The sequence below is a fragment of the Mauremys mutica genome, chromosome 16, assembly GCF_020497125.1.
Source record: "Mauremys mutica isolate MM-2020 ecotype Southern chromosome 16, ASM2049712v1, whole genome shotgun sequence".
In the NCBI taxonomy this organism is placed as follows: domain Eukaryota; kingdom Metazoa; phylum Chordata; order Testudines; family Geoemydidae; genus Mauremys; species Mauremys mutica.
Genome location: NC_059087.1, coordinates 31,777,077 through 31,794,264, shown reverse-complemented (window position 1 = coordinate 31,794,264; position 17,188 = coordinate 31,777,077). Strand labels below are relative to the sequence as shown.

Sequence of the window (17,188 nt, the reverse complement as noted above, 5' to 3'; positions counted from 1 at the left end):
GCCAGCTCCGGGGCTCTTTGGGGTGCTTAGTGTTCCCTGGGGTGCTAGGACGGAGCAGAGTCCTGCACTCAGTGGAGGGATTGCTGTTCTGCCTGGATCCTGCTCAGTGAATCCAGGGGAGGAAGTCTCTGTACCTGCCCCAGCCTCAGGCACCTTCTGGCTCTGGTGCAATAGGTGATGGGTCAGAGGCTCTGCTTCTGTAGTGGTCCATGGACTAGTCCAGTGCTGCTGCAGAGCTCTGCTCGCAATCTCAAGACAGCGGTTGGACTAGCTCATTATTGCTGGGGATGAAGTGCGGACGAGAGCTGGTGTCATGTGCAATCCATGAGCCTGACCCTCTGGATCAGAGTGGCAGGGCTGCCTGGGGTTCTGTGGCAAGCTGGGCATTCTCAGCATTGAGGGAATCCTCAGGTTCCTTGAAACGATGCTCCAAAGTGCTCGGGGGCTGGGGGGTGGGGGGAGGGAGGGAGGGAGGGGAGTGCAGATCTAGAACCCTGCCCCAGCCAGCCAGGCAGGAAACAAACAGAGCAGGAGGCTAGATGGGCTCCAGAAGGTAAGAGGGAATTATCACTTATACAAGTGGATCCAGCCAGGTGCTCATCATATGTTCTTTTGCATCCCTTCTCCTGGCCTGCACCTGCATGGCTCCCTGGCAGGCAGAGTGAGGACAGCAGAAGAGGCTGAAGCCCTGTCTTGCAGGGAGTAGGGCGATGATTGCAGGAGAGGAAGGCTGCCCTGTGGCGCTCCCTGGCTGCACAGGTCCCTAGCCCTCTTCTTGAGGGGTTTCAGGAGCTCCATCCTGGTTACATCTTGGATCCCTTTCCAGGCAGACGTAGAACCATGGTGGGAAGGGGTGACTAGAACCTGAAATTACCGAGGTCTGTAGAGCAGCGCAGAGTGCGTGTGTGAGCATACATGTTTGTGTACATACGTGTAGTGTGCATATGTGTGAAAGTGTGTTTGTGTGTACGTCTGTCTGTGTATGTGTCTGTATATGCCTGAGTCTGTTTACATGCATCTGTGTACGTCTGTATGTGTGTGTATAGTTGTCTCTGTGTGTGTGTGTCTGTGTACGTATGTCTGTGTGTGCGCGCATGTGTCTGTGTATGCATGCGTGTGTGTGTGTGTGTGTGTGTGCACGTGTCTGGGTGTATGTGTGTGTTTATACCACAATCTGTTTTAGAACGAGAATGGAACTAGAGGCAAGCACATCTCAGAGTACCCCAGTACAGTGGTTTGCGGGGGAGATGGTCCTTGGTTCCGTCCACATGGATTTGCATGTCCCATGCTGCTCTGTGGATTTGGGATTCAAACAAACTCAGAATCATAGAGTGAAACTGCGCTGATGCTGTGGAGTCCAGCAGGTTTGGTTTTTGCGGCTGAGAAGGTGCCAGTGGCCTCCTAGGATTTGTATTTCTGCCCCAGCTCTGGGACGAGGGCGGGGGTGGGTGTCAATGAACCTCACAGTGCAGAGATTAGCTGTGGGTAGTGGGGAGGATAAGGATCTGTGTACAGGGCTGGATTAACTTTTTGAGGGCCTGGCGCCAAACATATTTGTGGGCCTCCATGCGACAAGGTGCAGGGGGGCAGGATGGTCAGTCTCCAGAGTGAAGGGCGGGCTGGGGGTAATGTTCAATATCTTCATTAATGAGCTGGAGGATGGCATGGACTGCACCCTCAGCAAAACTGGGAGGAGTGGTAGATACGCTGGAGGGTAGAGATAGGATACAGTGGGACCTAGATAAATTAGAGGACTGGGCCAAAAGAAACCTGATGAGGTTCAACAAGGACTAGTGCAAGTATCAGAGGGGGAGCCGTGTTAGTCTGGATCTGTAAAAGCAGCAAAGAGTCCTGTGGCACCTTATAGACTAACAGACGTATTGGAGCATGAGCTTTCGTGGGTGAATACCCACTTCGTCGGATGCAAGTCATACTCTGACATACTCTGGGTCAATTAATAAGTAAAAAGCGATTTTATTAAATACAGAAAGTAGGATTTAAGTGGTTCCGAGTAGTAACAGACAGAACAGAGTAAGTCACCAAGCAAAATAAAATAAAATGCGCAAATCTATGTCTAATCAAACTGAATACAGATAATCTCACCCTCAGAGATGCTTTAGTAAGTTTTTTCCTCAGACTGGAGACCTTCCAGGCCTGGGCACAATTCTTTCCCCTGGCACAGCTCTTGTTTCAGCTCAGGTGGTAGCTAGGGGATTCTTCATGATGGCTCCTTTCTTTAGCCAGCCGAAGGACAAATGGAGGGGTCTCCCAGGGGTTTAAATAGACTTTCTCTTGTGGGTGGAAACCGCCTCCTCACCCCTATGCAAAGTCCAGCTCCAAGATGGAGTTTAGGAGTCACCTGGGCAAGTCACATGTCCATGCACGACTCACAGTTTTTACAGGTAGCATCCATTGTTTACATGCTACCTTGAATGTCCTCAAGTAGACTTCTGATGTGGATTGGTGCATTCCAAGATCCATTGTCCTTTAAGTTTCAGAGTAGCAGCCATGTAAGTCTGTATCCGCAAAAAGAACAGGAGGACTTGTGGCATCTTAGAGACTAACACATTTATTTCAGCATGAGCTTTCGTGGGCTACAGCTCACTTCTTCAGATGAGGGAGCTGTAGCCCACGAAAGCTTATGCTGAAATAAATTTGTTAGTCTCTAAGGTGCCACAAGTACTCCTGTTCTTTTGTCCTTTAAGTCAGGGGTCCCCAACCCCCGGTCCGCGGCCCGGTACCGGTCCGCGGCCTCTTACAAACCGGGCCGCGAACCGACCCAGTGGACCTCCCGCAGGCGTGCCTGCGGGAGGTCTACCTGAGCCGCGGGACGAGCGCTCCCTCCGCAGTCATGCCTGCGGGAGGTCCGCTGCTCCCGGGGCTCCGGTGGACCTCTCGCAGGCATGACTGCGGACGGTTCGCTGGTCGCGCAGCTCAGCTGGACCGCCCGCAGGCACGCCTGCGGGAGGTCCACCGGCTCCGGTTGAGCCCCGGGAGCAGCTCAACCTGCGGCAGCTCAACCGGAGCCGGTGGACCGCCCGCAGGCACGCCTGCGGGAGGTCTACCCGAGCCGCGGGACGAGCGCTCCCTCCGCAGGCATGACCGGTCCCTGGTCCTGAAAAGGTTTGGGACCCCTGCTTTAAGTGTTTCTTGATTAGGTACTTAATTTCAACATTCCTTTCTCCAGGAACTCACCAAATGTGCTACTGAAGTTATTTAGAAACCAAGCCAGTGCACAGCCAACATTCATAACTTTGACTACAAAAATGATACCTGCATACAAATAGGATTAATGCATTCAGTAGATCATAAGCTTTACGGAGATATGTTACATAGCATATGTAGCATAAAACACGTTCTAAGCCTATTTCCATAAAGCCTTATTGGAGGTACCGTCACAGGGAGGTTTAGGTTGGATATTAGGAAAAACTTTTTCACTAGGAGGGTGGTGAAGCACTGGAATGGGTTCCCTGGGGAGGTGGTGGAATCTCCTTCCTTAGAGGTTTCTAAGGCCCGGCTTGACAAAGCCCTGGCTGGGATGATTTAGTTGGGGGTTGGTCCTGCTTTGAGAAGGGGGTTGGACTAGATACCTCCTGAGGTCCCTTCCAACCCTGATATTCTATGATTCTATGGCAGTGGGAAGGACAGGCCACTGGTTGCATGGAGGTGGGAGATCACCCTTCAGCCTCCCCCGACCCCACCCCAGGACAGGGACTTGGCAGTCAGGCTGCACCCAACCCTGGCATAGTGCAAGGGCCAGGCCTGCCCCAGAAACACCCTGGGGCCCTGCCCCCTGGGCCAGGCACTCCAGGTGTGAGTGAGCAGGCTCAGCCCGGCAGCAGGATCCCAGTGCAGAGGGACTTAGTGTGGAGGGATCCAGGTGGGGGTAGGAGAGTTCTGTGGGGCAATCTGGGTGCGGGTGGCTCAGTGGGAGATCTGGATGCACAGAAGCTCATTGGGGGCTTCCAGGTGCAGGGGCAATGGGACTCTGCAGGGATCCAGGTGAAGGTGTTTGGGGCTCAGCAGGGGGGTCTAGGTGCAGGGGAGGTGGGGTTCATTTGGGTGGGGGTCCAGGTGCGGGTGGTTGGGGCTCAGTGGGGAGGGTACTGGGGGGGCTCGTCGGGGTGGTACAGATGCAGGGGTGGTGGGGTTTGTCAGGGTGAGGGTTCAATGGGCCTGCTTAACAGGGGAGCCCCAGCTTCTGCCAAGGGGATGCTGCATGCTGGGCTCCAGCTTCCCCCCTGCCCCCACTCCCCCCATCCGCTTCTCTTCCCCATCCCATGCCCTTCTCCATTGCCCCATCTCCTCCCCAGGCTTGGGGGCAGGGGGGAAACCTCCCCCCAGCATAAGCCGGCAGAGCAGGTTGGGGCCAGGTCACTCCCCTTCCTGCCGCCTGGTGAGCGCAGGGCAGGCCTGAACTCACACTCACCGGGCAGCGGAGTGACCTGGCCCCAGCCTGCTCCGCTTTGCTCCCCTGGCTCCCAGCCTTGGAACTTGTGGGGCACGGGGGAACCACCACCCAGCACTCCCCGATGGCGTGGCTGGGAGCCAGCGGAGCGGAGCAGAGCAGGCTGGGGCTGGGTTGCTCCATTTCCCGCCGGGTGAGGGCGGGGTTGGGTCTGACCTCTGCTGCAGTCAGGGGAAGGGGCAGAGTGGGGATGGGGCTGGGAAGAGGGGGAGCATGGGCAGGGGCAGCTTTCCTGGCCGGCTCAGCCCCTTGTGACTCTGGGCCTGGCACCATGGCGCCATTATAAACCTAGTGCTGTCTCTGCAGGTGGGAGATTAGACCTTATAGCACCAGCCGCTAGCTCTTGTATGCCTGGGCATTGCCGGCAGAGCAGGGAGCTAAGGCTGCTGGGCCAGTGACCTACCCTGACCTCACTCCAACCAGCCAGAAATGCTGAAGCAGAGACCCACTGAAACCTGCTTCCTGAAATCATAGAATATCAGGCTTGGAAGGGACCTCAGATCATCTAGTCCAACCCCCTGCTCAAAGGGGGAACCAATCCCCAGATAGATTTTTGCCCCAGATCCCTAAATGGCCCCCTCAAGGATTGAACTCACAACCCTGGGCTTAGCAGGCCACTGCTCAAACCACTGAGCTATCCCTTCCCCACATCAAGTGAGTCAGAGGGGCTGAGCCCAGCGAACCCACGGCAGCTGCTCCCGTGACATCTCCTACAGCTACTGAACCACTCATCATGCTGAGGCCTGGGCAGCCAAGCCAGGGAGCACACAGACAGAGGGCTGAGGCTTGGCACAGCCCAGCAATCCAGAGCTGCTGAGCAGGTGTTAAAATAAGTGGGAGCATGCAGGAGGTCAGGTCACCTCCACTCCCGCCCCTGGCTGGCAGGGAGCTCTGCTCCCCCAGAACTCCTCCTACTCCCTGAAAGCTGCCCTGGCTGGTGGGATGGCCAGGGCAGAGTTTCTTGGTGGAGTGACCCTGGCAGCTGCTGCTGGCCTGTGGATGGGGGGTGATGGCCTAGTGAAGGGGGAGACCACCTGAAAGCTGTCCAGCCATCTGGGCAGGAGATGCATTGGTGCATCAGCACCCAGCTGAGCTAGGGACAGGGTGGCCCCAGAGAAGTCATGGGACTAGGCAGCTAGCCCCCAAGGCAGCCTCTCCTAACACCAGCCCTGTCTGGGCATGGAGCTGAGCTAAGAGTCTCTCTCAGGCTGCCTTGCCCCTGATTTTTCTTGATCATTTTTGATCATGCGTTGACTCCAGGGTTAGCCTGCTGCCCGGAGCCAGGATTTAGTCATTAGCGCTGGCAAATGGTCCCGATCTCTAGTGGTTTGCACTGCCTGTTCTTCAGATTTAGGTACTTTGTAAGGCAAATAACCCTAAAATCCTAATAGAATGTCAACAGAAAATGTCAGGGCTTGAAAACAAACAAACAAACAAAAACGGATTCCAGATATTGCACAGCTTGCATATTACACGGGAGGCACAGGATCAATAGAGGAACAGCCAAAGCACAGACACTAAGGGTTTAACTCCTCGATGGGGAATGAACAATCAGTGGAATGCCGTGCAGCAGTTGTGTTCTGACTGGCGCTCACCTGGCTTGATAAGCAACACAGCAGGTTGGGTGCACCTGGACAGACCTAAGACATTTGGGAGCACAGAACCCATGTCATGTGTGGACGGTACCAGGCACAGTGAGCAGTGCCCTGTACCACTGTGTGTGTTCTACCTGGAAGGTACTGGCCACATGCAGTCCTCTGTACTTCATATCAAGTTCCTGTGTTCAGAGCAGCAGAAAAATAAGGGAGAAGCCAACATTTATTTTAACTAGATCAAATGACTCACATTTCATAGTGAATGTTATTCCAGGGGTGTGTACCCCATCAGTGAGAGCCCTGGAGACACAGCATGGGCAGCACACAATCCAGGCACAGGCAGCCTGGCTCAGAGCCAGAGTCCATCTAGTCCAGCATCCTGTTTCTCACAGTGTCAGCACCGTGTGCTTTAGAAGAAGGTGCAAATTCCCTGCAGGCACAGCAGATGTTGGACAATCTTCCCCCACGTTAGGTGTCACCCTGGTCCCTGTTAATTAGAGATTGATCCCAAAGCACCAGCTTTAATAACCCTGCCAGCATTTGTTGTCATAAATGCAGCAATGCACGATTCCCACACATCGTCCCCTGTCAACACACCTCAGCCCTGAGCTGGAGCGGTACAACAGGAGAAGTGAGAGGGGAGTTCAGCCTCTGTGACTGTTGGGCTTTCTGCTGCCTGTTGTGATGGAGTGAGCTGTCTGAGACCTACAAGCTCATCTCACCCAGTCACCCAGATGGTGGCAGGGATGGCTCTAGGGATTTTGCCGCCCCAAGCACAGCAGACCGGCTGCCCTCCGCAGGCACGTTTGTGGGAGGTCCACTGAAGCCGCGGGACCAGCGGACCCTCCGCAGGTAAACCGCCGAAGGCAGCCTGCCTGCCGCCCTCACGGCGCCGGCAGAGCGCCCCCCGCGGCTTGCCGCCCCAAGCACGTGCTTGGCGCGCTGGGGCCTGGAGCCGCCCCTGGATGGTGGATAGCTCAGCTTTTACTCACTGATGATCTGCTTGGAATCAAACGGGCAGTGTAAAGCTTCCTGTCGCCCAGACCTGGCCCACTGAGCTATCCATCTCCTCCTTACACCACTGAAAGAAAACAATTTCCACGGCACCTTCAGCTAGTTCCTAAACAACCCAACGTGCTCTTGATGGGCTGAGTCGAGGAACTTTGCAGCTACAGCTAAACTCTGACCCTTGGAATTACATGGTGCTTTTTATAGTTCAGGCTCTTCTGCTTTTGGAAACCATTTCTTGCTTCCTCTCTTTCTTATGGTGAAGCTGAGCCAATTTTCTATGTAAGGGTAAAATCTGCAGCTGGAGGGAAAATTAGCAAGACCTAATGAACCGCATAGCTGGGATGCTGCACATCAAGACAATCGCTAACTAAAGGGCCACAGAGTGCTGTCTTCCCTGGGGAAGATCAAGGGCAATATAGGGGAAATAGCACCCCTGAAAGACTGTTGGAAGAATGATCCTGGATAATGGAATCTAACTATGGTTCTTATACGGCCTCTACTCCCTGTGACAGGTTCGACTCACCACTGCAGCGCTTCCTGATGGTGGTCCTGGGGATTAGCTCTGTATGCCAATGCGCCCTCCTCTGGTGGCATCTGGCTGCCATCACTTAGAATCATAGAATATTAGGGTTGGAAGAGCCCTCAGGAGGTTATCAAGTCCAATCTCCTGCTCAAAGCAGGACCAACACCAACATCCCAACCAGGCCTTTGTCAAGCCGGGCCTTAAAAACCTCTAAGGATGGAGATTCCATCAACTCCCTAGGTAACCCATTCCAGTGCTTCACCACCCTCCTAGTGAAATAGTGTTTCCTAATATCCAACCTAGACCTCCCTCACTGCAACTTGAGACCATTGTTCCTTGTTCTCTCATCTGCCACCACCGAGAACAGCCTAGCTCCATCCTCTTTGGAACCCCCCTTCAGGTAGTTGAAGGCTGCTATCAAATCCCCGCTCACTCTTCTCTTCTGCAGGCTAAATAGCCTCAGTTCCCTCGGCCTCTCCTCATAAGTCATATGCCCCAGCCCACTAATCATTTTCGTTACCCTCCGCTGGACTCTCTCCCTTCTGTAGCGGCGGGGGGGGACCAAAGCTGGATGCAAAACTCCAGGTGTGGCCTCACCAGTACCAAATAGAGAGGAATAATCACTTCCCTCGATCTGCTGGCAATGCTCCTACTAATACAGCCCAATATGACATTGGCCTTCTTGGCAACACGGGCACATCACTGACTCATATCCAACTTCTTGTCCACTGTAATCCCCAGGTCCTTTTCTGCAGAACTGCTGCTTAGCCAGTCAGTCCCTAGCCTGTAGCGGTGCATTGGATTCGTCCTTCCTAAGTGCAGGACTCTGCACTTGTCCTTGTTGAACCTCATCAGATTTCTTTTGGCCCAATCCTCCAATTTGTCTAGGTCACTCTGGACTCTATCCTACCCTCCAGCTTATCTACCTCTCTCCCCAGCTTAATGTCATCTGTGAACTTGCCGAGGGTGCAATTAATCCCATCATCCAGATCATTAAAGATGTTGAACAAAACTGGCCCCAGGACTGACCCTTGGGGCACATCTGCTTGATGCTGGCTGCCAACTAGACATCGAGCCATTGATCACTACTCGTTGAGCCCGACAATCTAGCCAGCTTTCTATCCACCTTATAGTCCATTCATCCAATCCAATGCTGAAGCAAAAAAACCCCTAAAAAACCAGAGTGCCGCCACTGGAGAAAAAAAAAAAAAGGAATGCTGCCCCTTTAAAAGTGCCGCCCAAAGCACATGCTTGGAACGCTGGTGCCTAGAGTCGGCCCTGCCCACATCACTCCCAGGACCGCGGCGTTGTCTTCACACTGTGGGCTGTGTCACACTCCGTTTCCCCCACTTGGGCCCACTCACTATTCTGGGTCCCGGTCCAGGGACTCTGAAGGTGGCCCCCATTTGCTGTGTCCCCTCCGACTCCTCTGTAGATCTTCTTGGGCCACTTCCCCAGTAACCTTCTTTGCCCTTGCCTCAGGGCCTCAGCCTGCAGATCCCTACAGGTGGCCAGGAACTGCCTTTATCTCCTTGGGTCTCTGCCTGCAGCACTGCTCTGTCCAGGGTACTTGCTGCCCTCCGCAGGCAAGGCAGCCAGCCCACCTCCCTCCTCAGGCTCCAGGGAGTGACTGAAACTTATATGGGCTCTTCTTATATGGGCCAGCCCAGCCCTGATTGGCTGCTCCTATAAGCCCTTCTGTGGTTGGCTGCCTCTTGCACAGCCTCCCTAGGGCTCTATTAACCCTTGAGATCCCAGTGTGGGGCGGGCACTCCATGACACTCCCATAATACCCGAGTGCCTCAGACTCTTTGCTGTGCTTACCCTTGCGACATCTCCCCACTCTATTCCTGGGGAATTGAGGCCAGAGAGATTAAGTGACTTGTCCCAGGGCACACAGGGAGTCTGGGTGGGGGCATGGATCAGTGTTCACATCACGCTCCCTGTCAGTACCCAGCCCCAGCCGGGGAAGCTAATGACCCAACCAGTGGGCCAAATTCGGTGATTAAGCCTGGTCATGTATCACCTGAGGCATGTTGCGCATACATAGGGAATTGAATCCGGCTCTCTTAATTATTATCTCTCGATTAATACCCTAACCACTGGGCCACCATCTATTACTACTAGGGAAGCTGGCCATAGAGGCTCTTGCAGATCTCAAAGGGGCTGTTTGTCACATGAGTGTGTCTACCTGGGGTTCTCCCTCTGTGACCATTTGCCCCCAGGTGGTATATTTGCCCCTCTGATCCTTCTAAGAAACCCTCTTTCTTCTAACGCAGGAATTCTCCCACAATAGTGCATGTAAAACATAGTAAAAGAACCAAAAAAGTGCCACCATGGCTAAACAACAAAGTAAAAGAAGCAGCGAGAGGCAAAAAGGGCATCATTTAAAAAGTGGAAGTTAAATGCTGTTGAGGAAAATAGAAAGGAGCATGAACTCTGGCAAATGAAGTGTAAAAATGTAATTAGGAAGGCCAAAAAAGAATTTGAAGAACAGCTAACGAAAGACTCAAAAAATACCAGCAAAAATATTTTTTAAGTACATCAGAAGCAGGAAGCCTGCTAAACAATCAGTGGGGCCACTGGACAATCAAGATGATACTCAAGGAAGATAAGACAATTGCGGAGAAACTAAATGAATTCTTTGCATCGGTTTGGAACAAACTGATAAATTAAACAGTAATAAGTCACCAGGACCAGATGGTATTCACCCAAGAGTTCTGAAGGAACTCAGATGTGAAATTGCAGAACTACTAACTGTGATATGTAATCTATCATTTAAATCAGCTTCTGTACCAGGTGACTGGAGGATAGCTAATGTGACACCAATTTTTAAAAAGGGCTCCAGAGGTGATCCCGGCAAATATAGGCCAGTAAGCCAAACTTCAGTATTGGGCAAACTGGTCGAAACTATAATAAAGAAAAGAATTATCAGACACAGAGATGAACATGATTTGTTGGGGGAAAAGTCAACATGTTTTTTGTAAAGGGAAATCATGTCTCACTAATGTACTAGAATTCTTTGAGGGGGTCAACAAGTATGTGGACAAGGGTGATCCAGTGGATATAGTGTACTTAGATTTTCAGAAAGCCTTTGACAAGGTCCCTCACCAAAGGCTCATAAGCAAAGTAAGCTGTCATGGGATAAGAGGGAAGGTGCTCTGATGGATCAGTAACTGGTTAAAAGACAGGAAACAAAGGGTAGGAATAAATGGTCAATTTTCAGAATGGAGAGAGGTAAATAGTGGCATCTCCCAGGGGTCTGTACTGGGCCCAGTCCTATTCAATATATTCATAAGGATCTGGAAAAATGGGTGAACAGTGAGATGGCAAAATTTGCAGATGATACAGAACTTCTCAAGATAGTTAAGTCAAAGCAGACTGCAAAGAGTTACAAAGGGATCTCACAAAACTTAATTCGCTGAAAACATCCATTCAATGTGCTGCGGCAGTCAAAAAAAGCAAACAGAATGTTGTGAATCATTAAGAAAGGGATAGATAACAAGACAGAAAATATCATATTGCCTCTATATAAATCCATGGTATGCTCACATCTTGAATACTATGTGCACGTCTGGTCACCCCAACTCAAAAAAGATGTATTGGAATTGAAAAAGCTACAGAAAAGGGCAACAAATATGATTAGGGGTATGGAACAGATTCTGTATGAGGACAGATTAACAAGACTGGGACTTTTCAGCTTGGAAAAGATGACTAAGGGGCAAGGTGACCAGATGTCCTGTTTTTAAAGGGACAATCCCGTTTTTGGGGACTTTTTCTTATATTGGCACCTATTATCCCTTACCACGTCCCGTTTTTTCACAGTTGCTATCTGGTAACCCTACTAAGGGGGGTGGGGGATATGATAGAGGTCTATAAAATCATGACTGGTGTAGAGAAATTAAATAAGGAAGTGTTTGTAGTGCCCCTCTCCACCTGGTTACCTCCTTTAATGCCAATCCTCTTACAGGTTTTGATGGACAGGTCTGGGTTCTTTTGGATCCCGTCACCCACCCATCAGGGTGTATCTTTATTTTTTTCTATGAAATTATTTGGCGGTGCCTCCACCCCCCTCGCTCCTTCCTGGCAGGGTCACCAGGGCAGCTTGGGCGGAAAATTCTAACTACAGAGTAATCCCCACTTACTTGCCAGATAATTGGAGACTTCCAAGAAATAACACAAACACATAAAAATATATTCAACACAATAATTATATTAAACAGGAGACAAAACAGCATAACAGGGTGAAACACTATTTTTAGGGTCACTGGTGCCCACACTGAAAATACCCGTGACTTGATGTAGCAAATTTAAACTTAGTGTCCCATTGGTACGCATACTTTGCTGGGGCCCTTGATGACCTATAACCACAAACTCCTTCCCTGCAGAGGTGTAGCCGTGTGGCTGACTGGGTTCAGTACAGCCCAAAGGACTCACAAGTGGGAGGAGGTGGTGAATCCCTCCACAGGTGTAACAAGCGGTAGATTATAAAATCCTCAAACCCGCACTCCCTGGCTTGAGGACACAGTTCAGGGACTAGGGGGTCCCCAAAACAAATTCTCTGACTAACTAACTAAAAGCTGGTGCACTCACGAACTCCATGAACGATCCTCAGGTTTGAAGATGACGTGGGACTCCTCAGTCACTGCAGAGGGGCTGCTGTCTGCTGGCAGGGATCCTCCTCAGGCAGGAGTCAGGCTGCGTCGGTCCCAGGATTTCCCTTCACCACAAAGGAGTGCAGGGCTCAAGGTGTAAGTTATACAACTACCCTAACATCCAAACTGTAGCCTCCTAGCCCAGCCTCCAGTCACACACTCAGCAGGCAGCAGCCCTGGACTAGCAGGAGGTGTTAGTACCGTTATACAAGGCACTGGTGAGACCTCATCTGGAATACTGTGTGCAGTTCTGGTCTCCCATGTTTAAGAAGGATGAATTCAAACTGGAACAGGTACAGAGACGGGCTACTAAGATGATCTGAGGAATGGAAAATCTGTCTTATGAAAGGAGACTCAAAGAGCTTGGCTTGTTTAGCCTAACCAAAAGAAGGCTGAGGGGAGATATGATGGCTCTCTATAAATATATCAGAGGGATTAATATTAGGGAGGGAGAGGAATTATTTAAGCTTAGTACCAATGTGGACACAAGAACAAATGGATATAAACTGGACACTAGGAAGTTTAGACTTGAAATTAGATGACGGTTTCTAACCATTAGAGGAGTGAAGTTCTGGAACAGCCTTCCAAGGGGAGTTGTGGGGGCAAAAGACATATCTGGCTTTAAGTGTAAGCTTGATAAGTTTATGGAGGGGATGATATGATGGGATAGCCTAATTTTGACAATTGATCAAAGATCAATTGCCAAATTTTCGTCAGGTAAGTATGACCAGTGTTCTTGGATGGGATGTTAGATGGGATGGGATCTGAGTTACTACAGATAATTCTTTCCTGGGTGCTGGCAGGTGAGTCTTGCCCACATGCTCAGGGTTTAACTGATCGCCATATTTGGGGTTGGGAAGGAATTTTCCTCCAGGGCAGATTGGCAGAGGACCTGGAGATTTTTCGCCTTCCTCTGCAGCATGGGGCACGGGTCACTTGCTGGAGGATTCTTTGCAGCCTGAGGTCTTCAAACCACAATTTGAGAACTTCAATAACTCAGACACAGGTTAGAGGTTTGTTACAGGAGTGGGTGGGTGAGATTATGTGGCCTGCGTTGTGCAGGAGGTCAGACTAGATGATCATAACGGTCCCTTCTGACCTTAAAGTCTATGAGTCTATGAGACTGGTCTCACCTAAGGAGTTGGAGGCGAACCCAGCCTGGCTGGGGAAATTTCCCAGCAAACGCTACCAATTGGGAATCATCAGTGGGGAAGGAAAACCCAGCTGGGGGATCTGCTGTCAGGTCCCTAGAGGCCAGTTCTCAGGGGGAACCTGCCTGCAGGCCTGGGACTCACCAGCTCCCCACACAGCCAGTCCTGCCCTTGCCCTGGCTGGCTCCAGTCTCTCCAAAGTGGCTTCTCCCCTTTCCTGAACTCCCTGGGAGGGCATCTCACTCCCTATTGGTTGCTGGGCAGACTCTGAGTTTGCCTTGGCTCCCCCTCCCTGAGCTGCCAGCAGACAGAGCCCCAGGAATCTAGGTCATCTCCTTGGGGGTTACATGTTATTTACCCCTTCTCATAACACAAGAACTAGGGGTCACCAAATGAAATTAGGGTGGGGCAGGTCTCTGGCCTGTGCTACAAACAGAGCCGGCTCCAGCTTTTTTGCCGCCCCAAGCGGCAAAGCGGAAAAAAAAAGAAAAAGGCGCGATCGGTGGCAGCTCTACTGTGCCGCTTCATTCTTCAGCGGCGGGTCCTTCCCTCCGAGAAGGGCGGAAGGACCCGCTGCCAAATTGCTGCCGAAGACCCAGACCCCTTTCCATTGGCCTCCCAAGGCACCTGCTTCCCTCGCTGGTGCCTGGAGCCGGCCGTGGCTACACAGGAGGTCAGATTAGATGATCACAATGGGCCCTTTCTGGCCTTGGAATCTCTGAATCTAAGTTACTTAGCTGCTACCACCATTAGCCATAACTTGCCTGGGCAGGATGGAAGCTGCTCCCAGGTCCCAGCCGATGCTGTGCTCTGGGTTATATTTTCCTGCCAGCCCCCAGATCTGCGCACACCAAGCCCACCTGGGTCTATGGAAGGTCTGTTGGGAGCGGCAGTTAGAAGAGCACAGTGTAGCCAGTGCAGCTTTGAAGGTTGTATGTGAAACAACGGCCACATATTCCAGCCTGTGTCATGGCGCTGGGTGCCTCTGGGCTGGGCATGAGCGGACTCCAGCCTCACTGGTGCTGCCTGAAGAGTTTGTCTTAAAGGAACATTGTTTTCAAAGGTGATGTCTCTAAAGACACCTGCCAGTTACATAGAGCCACAGCTAACTCCAGCCCACCCACCTCCCGGCACACCCATGCCCCCCACCTCCCTCTGAACCCAGCCATGCCCTTACCCCCATTCACCCCATGCCCCACCCACCTCCCTTTGCAGTCACCCCTGCCAGCACTTAGTCACCCCAACGCACCCCTCAGCTCCACCCACTTCCCTTTGTAACCACTCAGACTTGACCTAGCTGTACCCAGCCCCTCCTCACCCCCACCCAACACACCCTGTACTCCCCGACACACCCACGACTCCCACCTATAGCTCCAGCACCAGCTGTCCTCATTTCCCACCCCTCACTCACCTGGAGCTGCCCATGCCCCCCTGGTGTCCCATAGAAAAGCTGCCGGGGTGCTGGGGTCCAGTCCCGCCCCAGCACTCTGCAGGATTTGCCCCAGGCCAGGATCGCTCCCAATCACAGCCAGACCCGGCCACACCGAGATCAGTTTATAAATTCCATTTTTATTTGGATTGAACATAAAAAAAAAGAAACCCAAATTCACACTGGTCTGATGCTACATCCAGGCTGTAGGGGCGTGTGTGTGGTGGTGGTGAGGGATAGACACGGGGAGGGAGCACACAGAGGTGACATGGGACGAGAGGGCTGTGTCAGGAAGGCAGTTCAGAAGTGGCTCTCCAGACAGGACACAGAGGGGCTGAGAGCTGAGGCAGCCCCCTCTCAAAGAGGGGTGGTGATGTGATCAAGGACAGACTATGGCCAGCTACATTCTGCAATCAGTGACTATCTTTGGGGCCCAGAGGGTTACTGGGCTAATAACCCGGCTGTTATACAGCACTTTTCGTCAGGGAAGCAGCATTATCTCCATTTTACAGCTGAGGAAACTGAGGTACAGAGACTTACCTAAGGTCACTCAGTAGGCCACTGACATAGCTGGGAACAGAACCCAGGTCCCAGTCCACTGGTCTGTCCACTAGACCACACTGGAAGATGTGGGCAATTGGGCATAGTCTGTAGGACAGTCCCAGAGGGGGCTGAACAGGCCCAAAGCAGATGAGTCACACACAGTGTGAGCTCCCTTGGCGAGCCCGGATGCCCCTTTCTGATAGGGAGCTTTATTCATGCCCTGGCATGAGCAGCTAGGGAATGTCTCATGTCGATTTTCTGATGGCAACGGGACCCGAGCTGCAGTACAGACTGAGTGTAAAACCTGACGATTCCTGCAGCCTGTCTTTGCCAATGCCCCCACACCCAGGGCCATATACAACAGGCTCCCTGATGACAACAGCAGCACAGCTGAGGTGAAAAGTGTGTGGTTTCTGGGACGTGTGGAGATGGTTATGGGGAGATGGTGCTACAGCTAGTGGTGGAATCCAGCCCTTGTTATTGAGGTCCATGCAATGCCCGAATCTCAAATAGAAAATCTCAATGAGTGTGTATTGCTTACGGGATGATTTGGTTTATCATAAATATAGAGATATAGAATATATTATATATCTGATAGGACTCTAATCTCCGGTTATAAAAGCACACGCTATTGCATCACTCAGAATGGGGGGGGGGACTCCATGCACGGTACATGCACTTTTGTTTTAATCTAAATGTTCCACAAACAGCCATGCGAGTCCAGGTGACCTCTCTTGCCCTGAGGCGAGTGGGAGCCGCCCCAGGGGAACCCATGCGCTCAGCAGACACGATGGCCCCATCTCCTGTAAGGGCGCTCCCAGCGGAGGAGGGGAAGGGCAGATGTGGGTGAGGAGTTGGTGGGTGTGCACAGGACACGTTCCATGGAGGAATAGTTTGGTTTTTTCCTCCCCCCTTTGTGTATATAGTCTATAATATATATATATATATTTATATATGTCTGTGTGTCTTTGTTCTTCTGGTAAGCAGTCTGTCTGTCTGGTTACTTCATCCCGCTCCTCAGCACCTGATTGGCGGCGATCAGCATGACGCTGATGATGAAAGCGATGGCGAAGGCGCAGATGAGGCTCTTCCGGACACACGTCTGTCGGATTTGCTGGTTCGAGCAGGCTGCGGGGGAAGTGGGGGAGAGGAAGGGGAGATGCAGGTTAGTTTGGTGTCTTCTGTCACTCCCCTAGTCCCAGGCTCATCTGAAAGATTCACCCACACCCTTCACACACAGCGACTTCAGGCAGCCTTCTGCTTCCTTCCATTTGCTGTCCCTGCTTGCAGTCCTTCCTGCTAGGAAGTTCCTGGCATCTCCTACCTGGGATGCTGCAGGTGTGGGAGTCACTGTGCAGGCTCCCTCCAAGATGCCAGGTGGCTTTGCTGCGAAGCCCTGGCATGGTGCTTTGCCACTTGCCATGCAGAGCGGCAGTTGGCCCGCAAAGCACCCAAGAGGCCTCCTCCTGCATTAAAATTCCGAGCAGCCCAGAGCCAGAGTAGAACAGTCACTTTCTTAATTAAAATAAAAAAAAAAGGAGTAATAAGACTCAGTATCTCTGGCTGGCGCAGTCCCTGGCTCCTCAGGGAGAGGCATTGGGCAGCGTGTCAGCGCCTTTCCTCACCCAGAAGGCCTGTGATGTTGGGTACTCGCAAATGTCACCATGTTCTAGATGTACAAAGATCCCAATGGTCTCTGCAGTGGCTGGGCATAGAGACTGTACTGCTTTTACTGAATCATAGCCTTTGTGGGGCAGCAACATCCACAGTCCATGTGGGTATGGAACACAGTGACTTCTACTGGCCAGGTGGG

General features: G+C 51.9%; 1 protein-coding gene across 1 annotated transcript in view; it reads right to left on the bottom strand.

The window, feature by feature from the left end:
• Positions 1–16,375: 16,375 nt before the first annotated feature.
• CABP7 (calcium binding protein 7) overlaps positions 16,376–17,188 on the bottom strand; it is a 69,940-nt gene continuing 69,127 nt past the window's right edge. The window contains exon 5 of the mRNA XM_044989438.1: positions 16,376–16,503. Coding sequence (XP_044845373.1) covers positions 16,376–16,503 — 128 coding nt within the window. The remainder of the gene's footprint in view (positions 16,504–17,188) is intronic.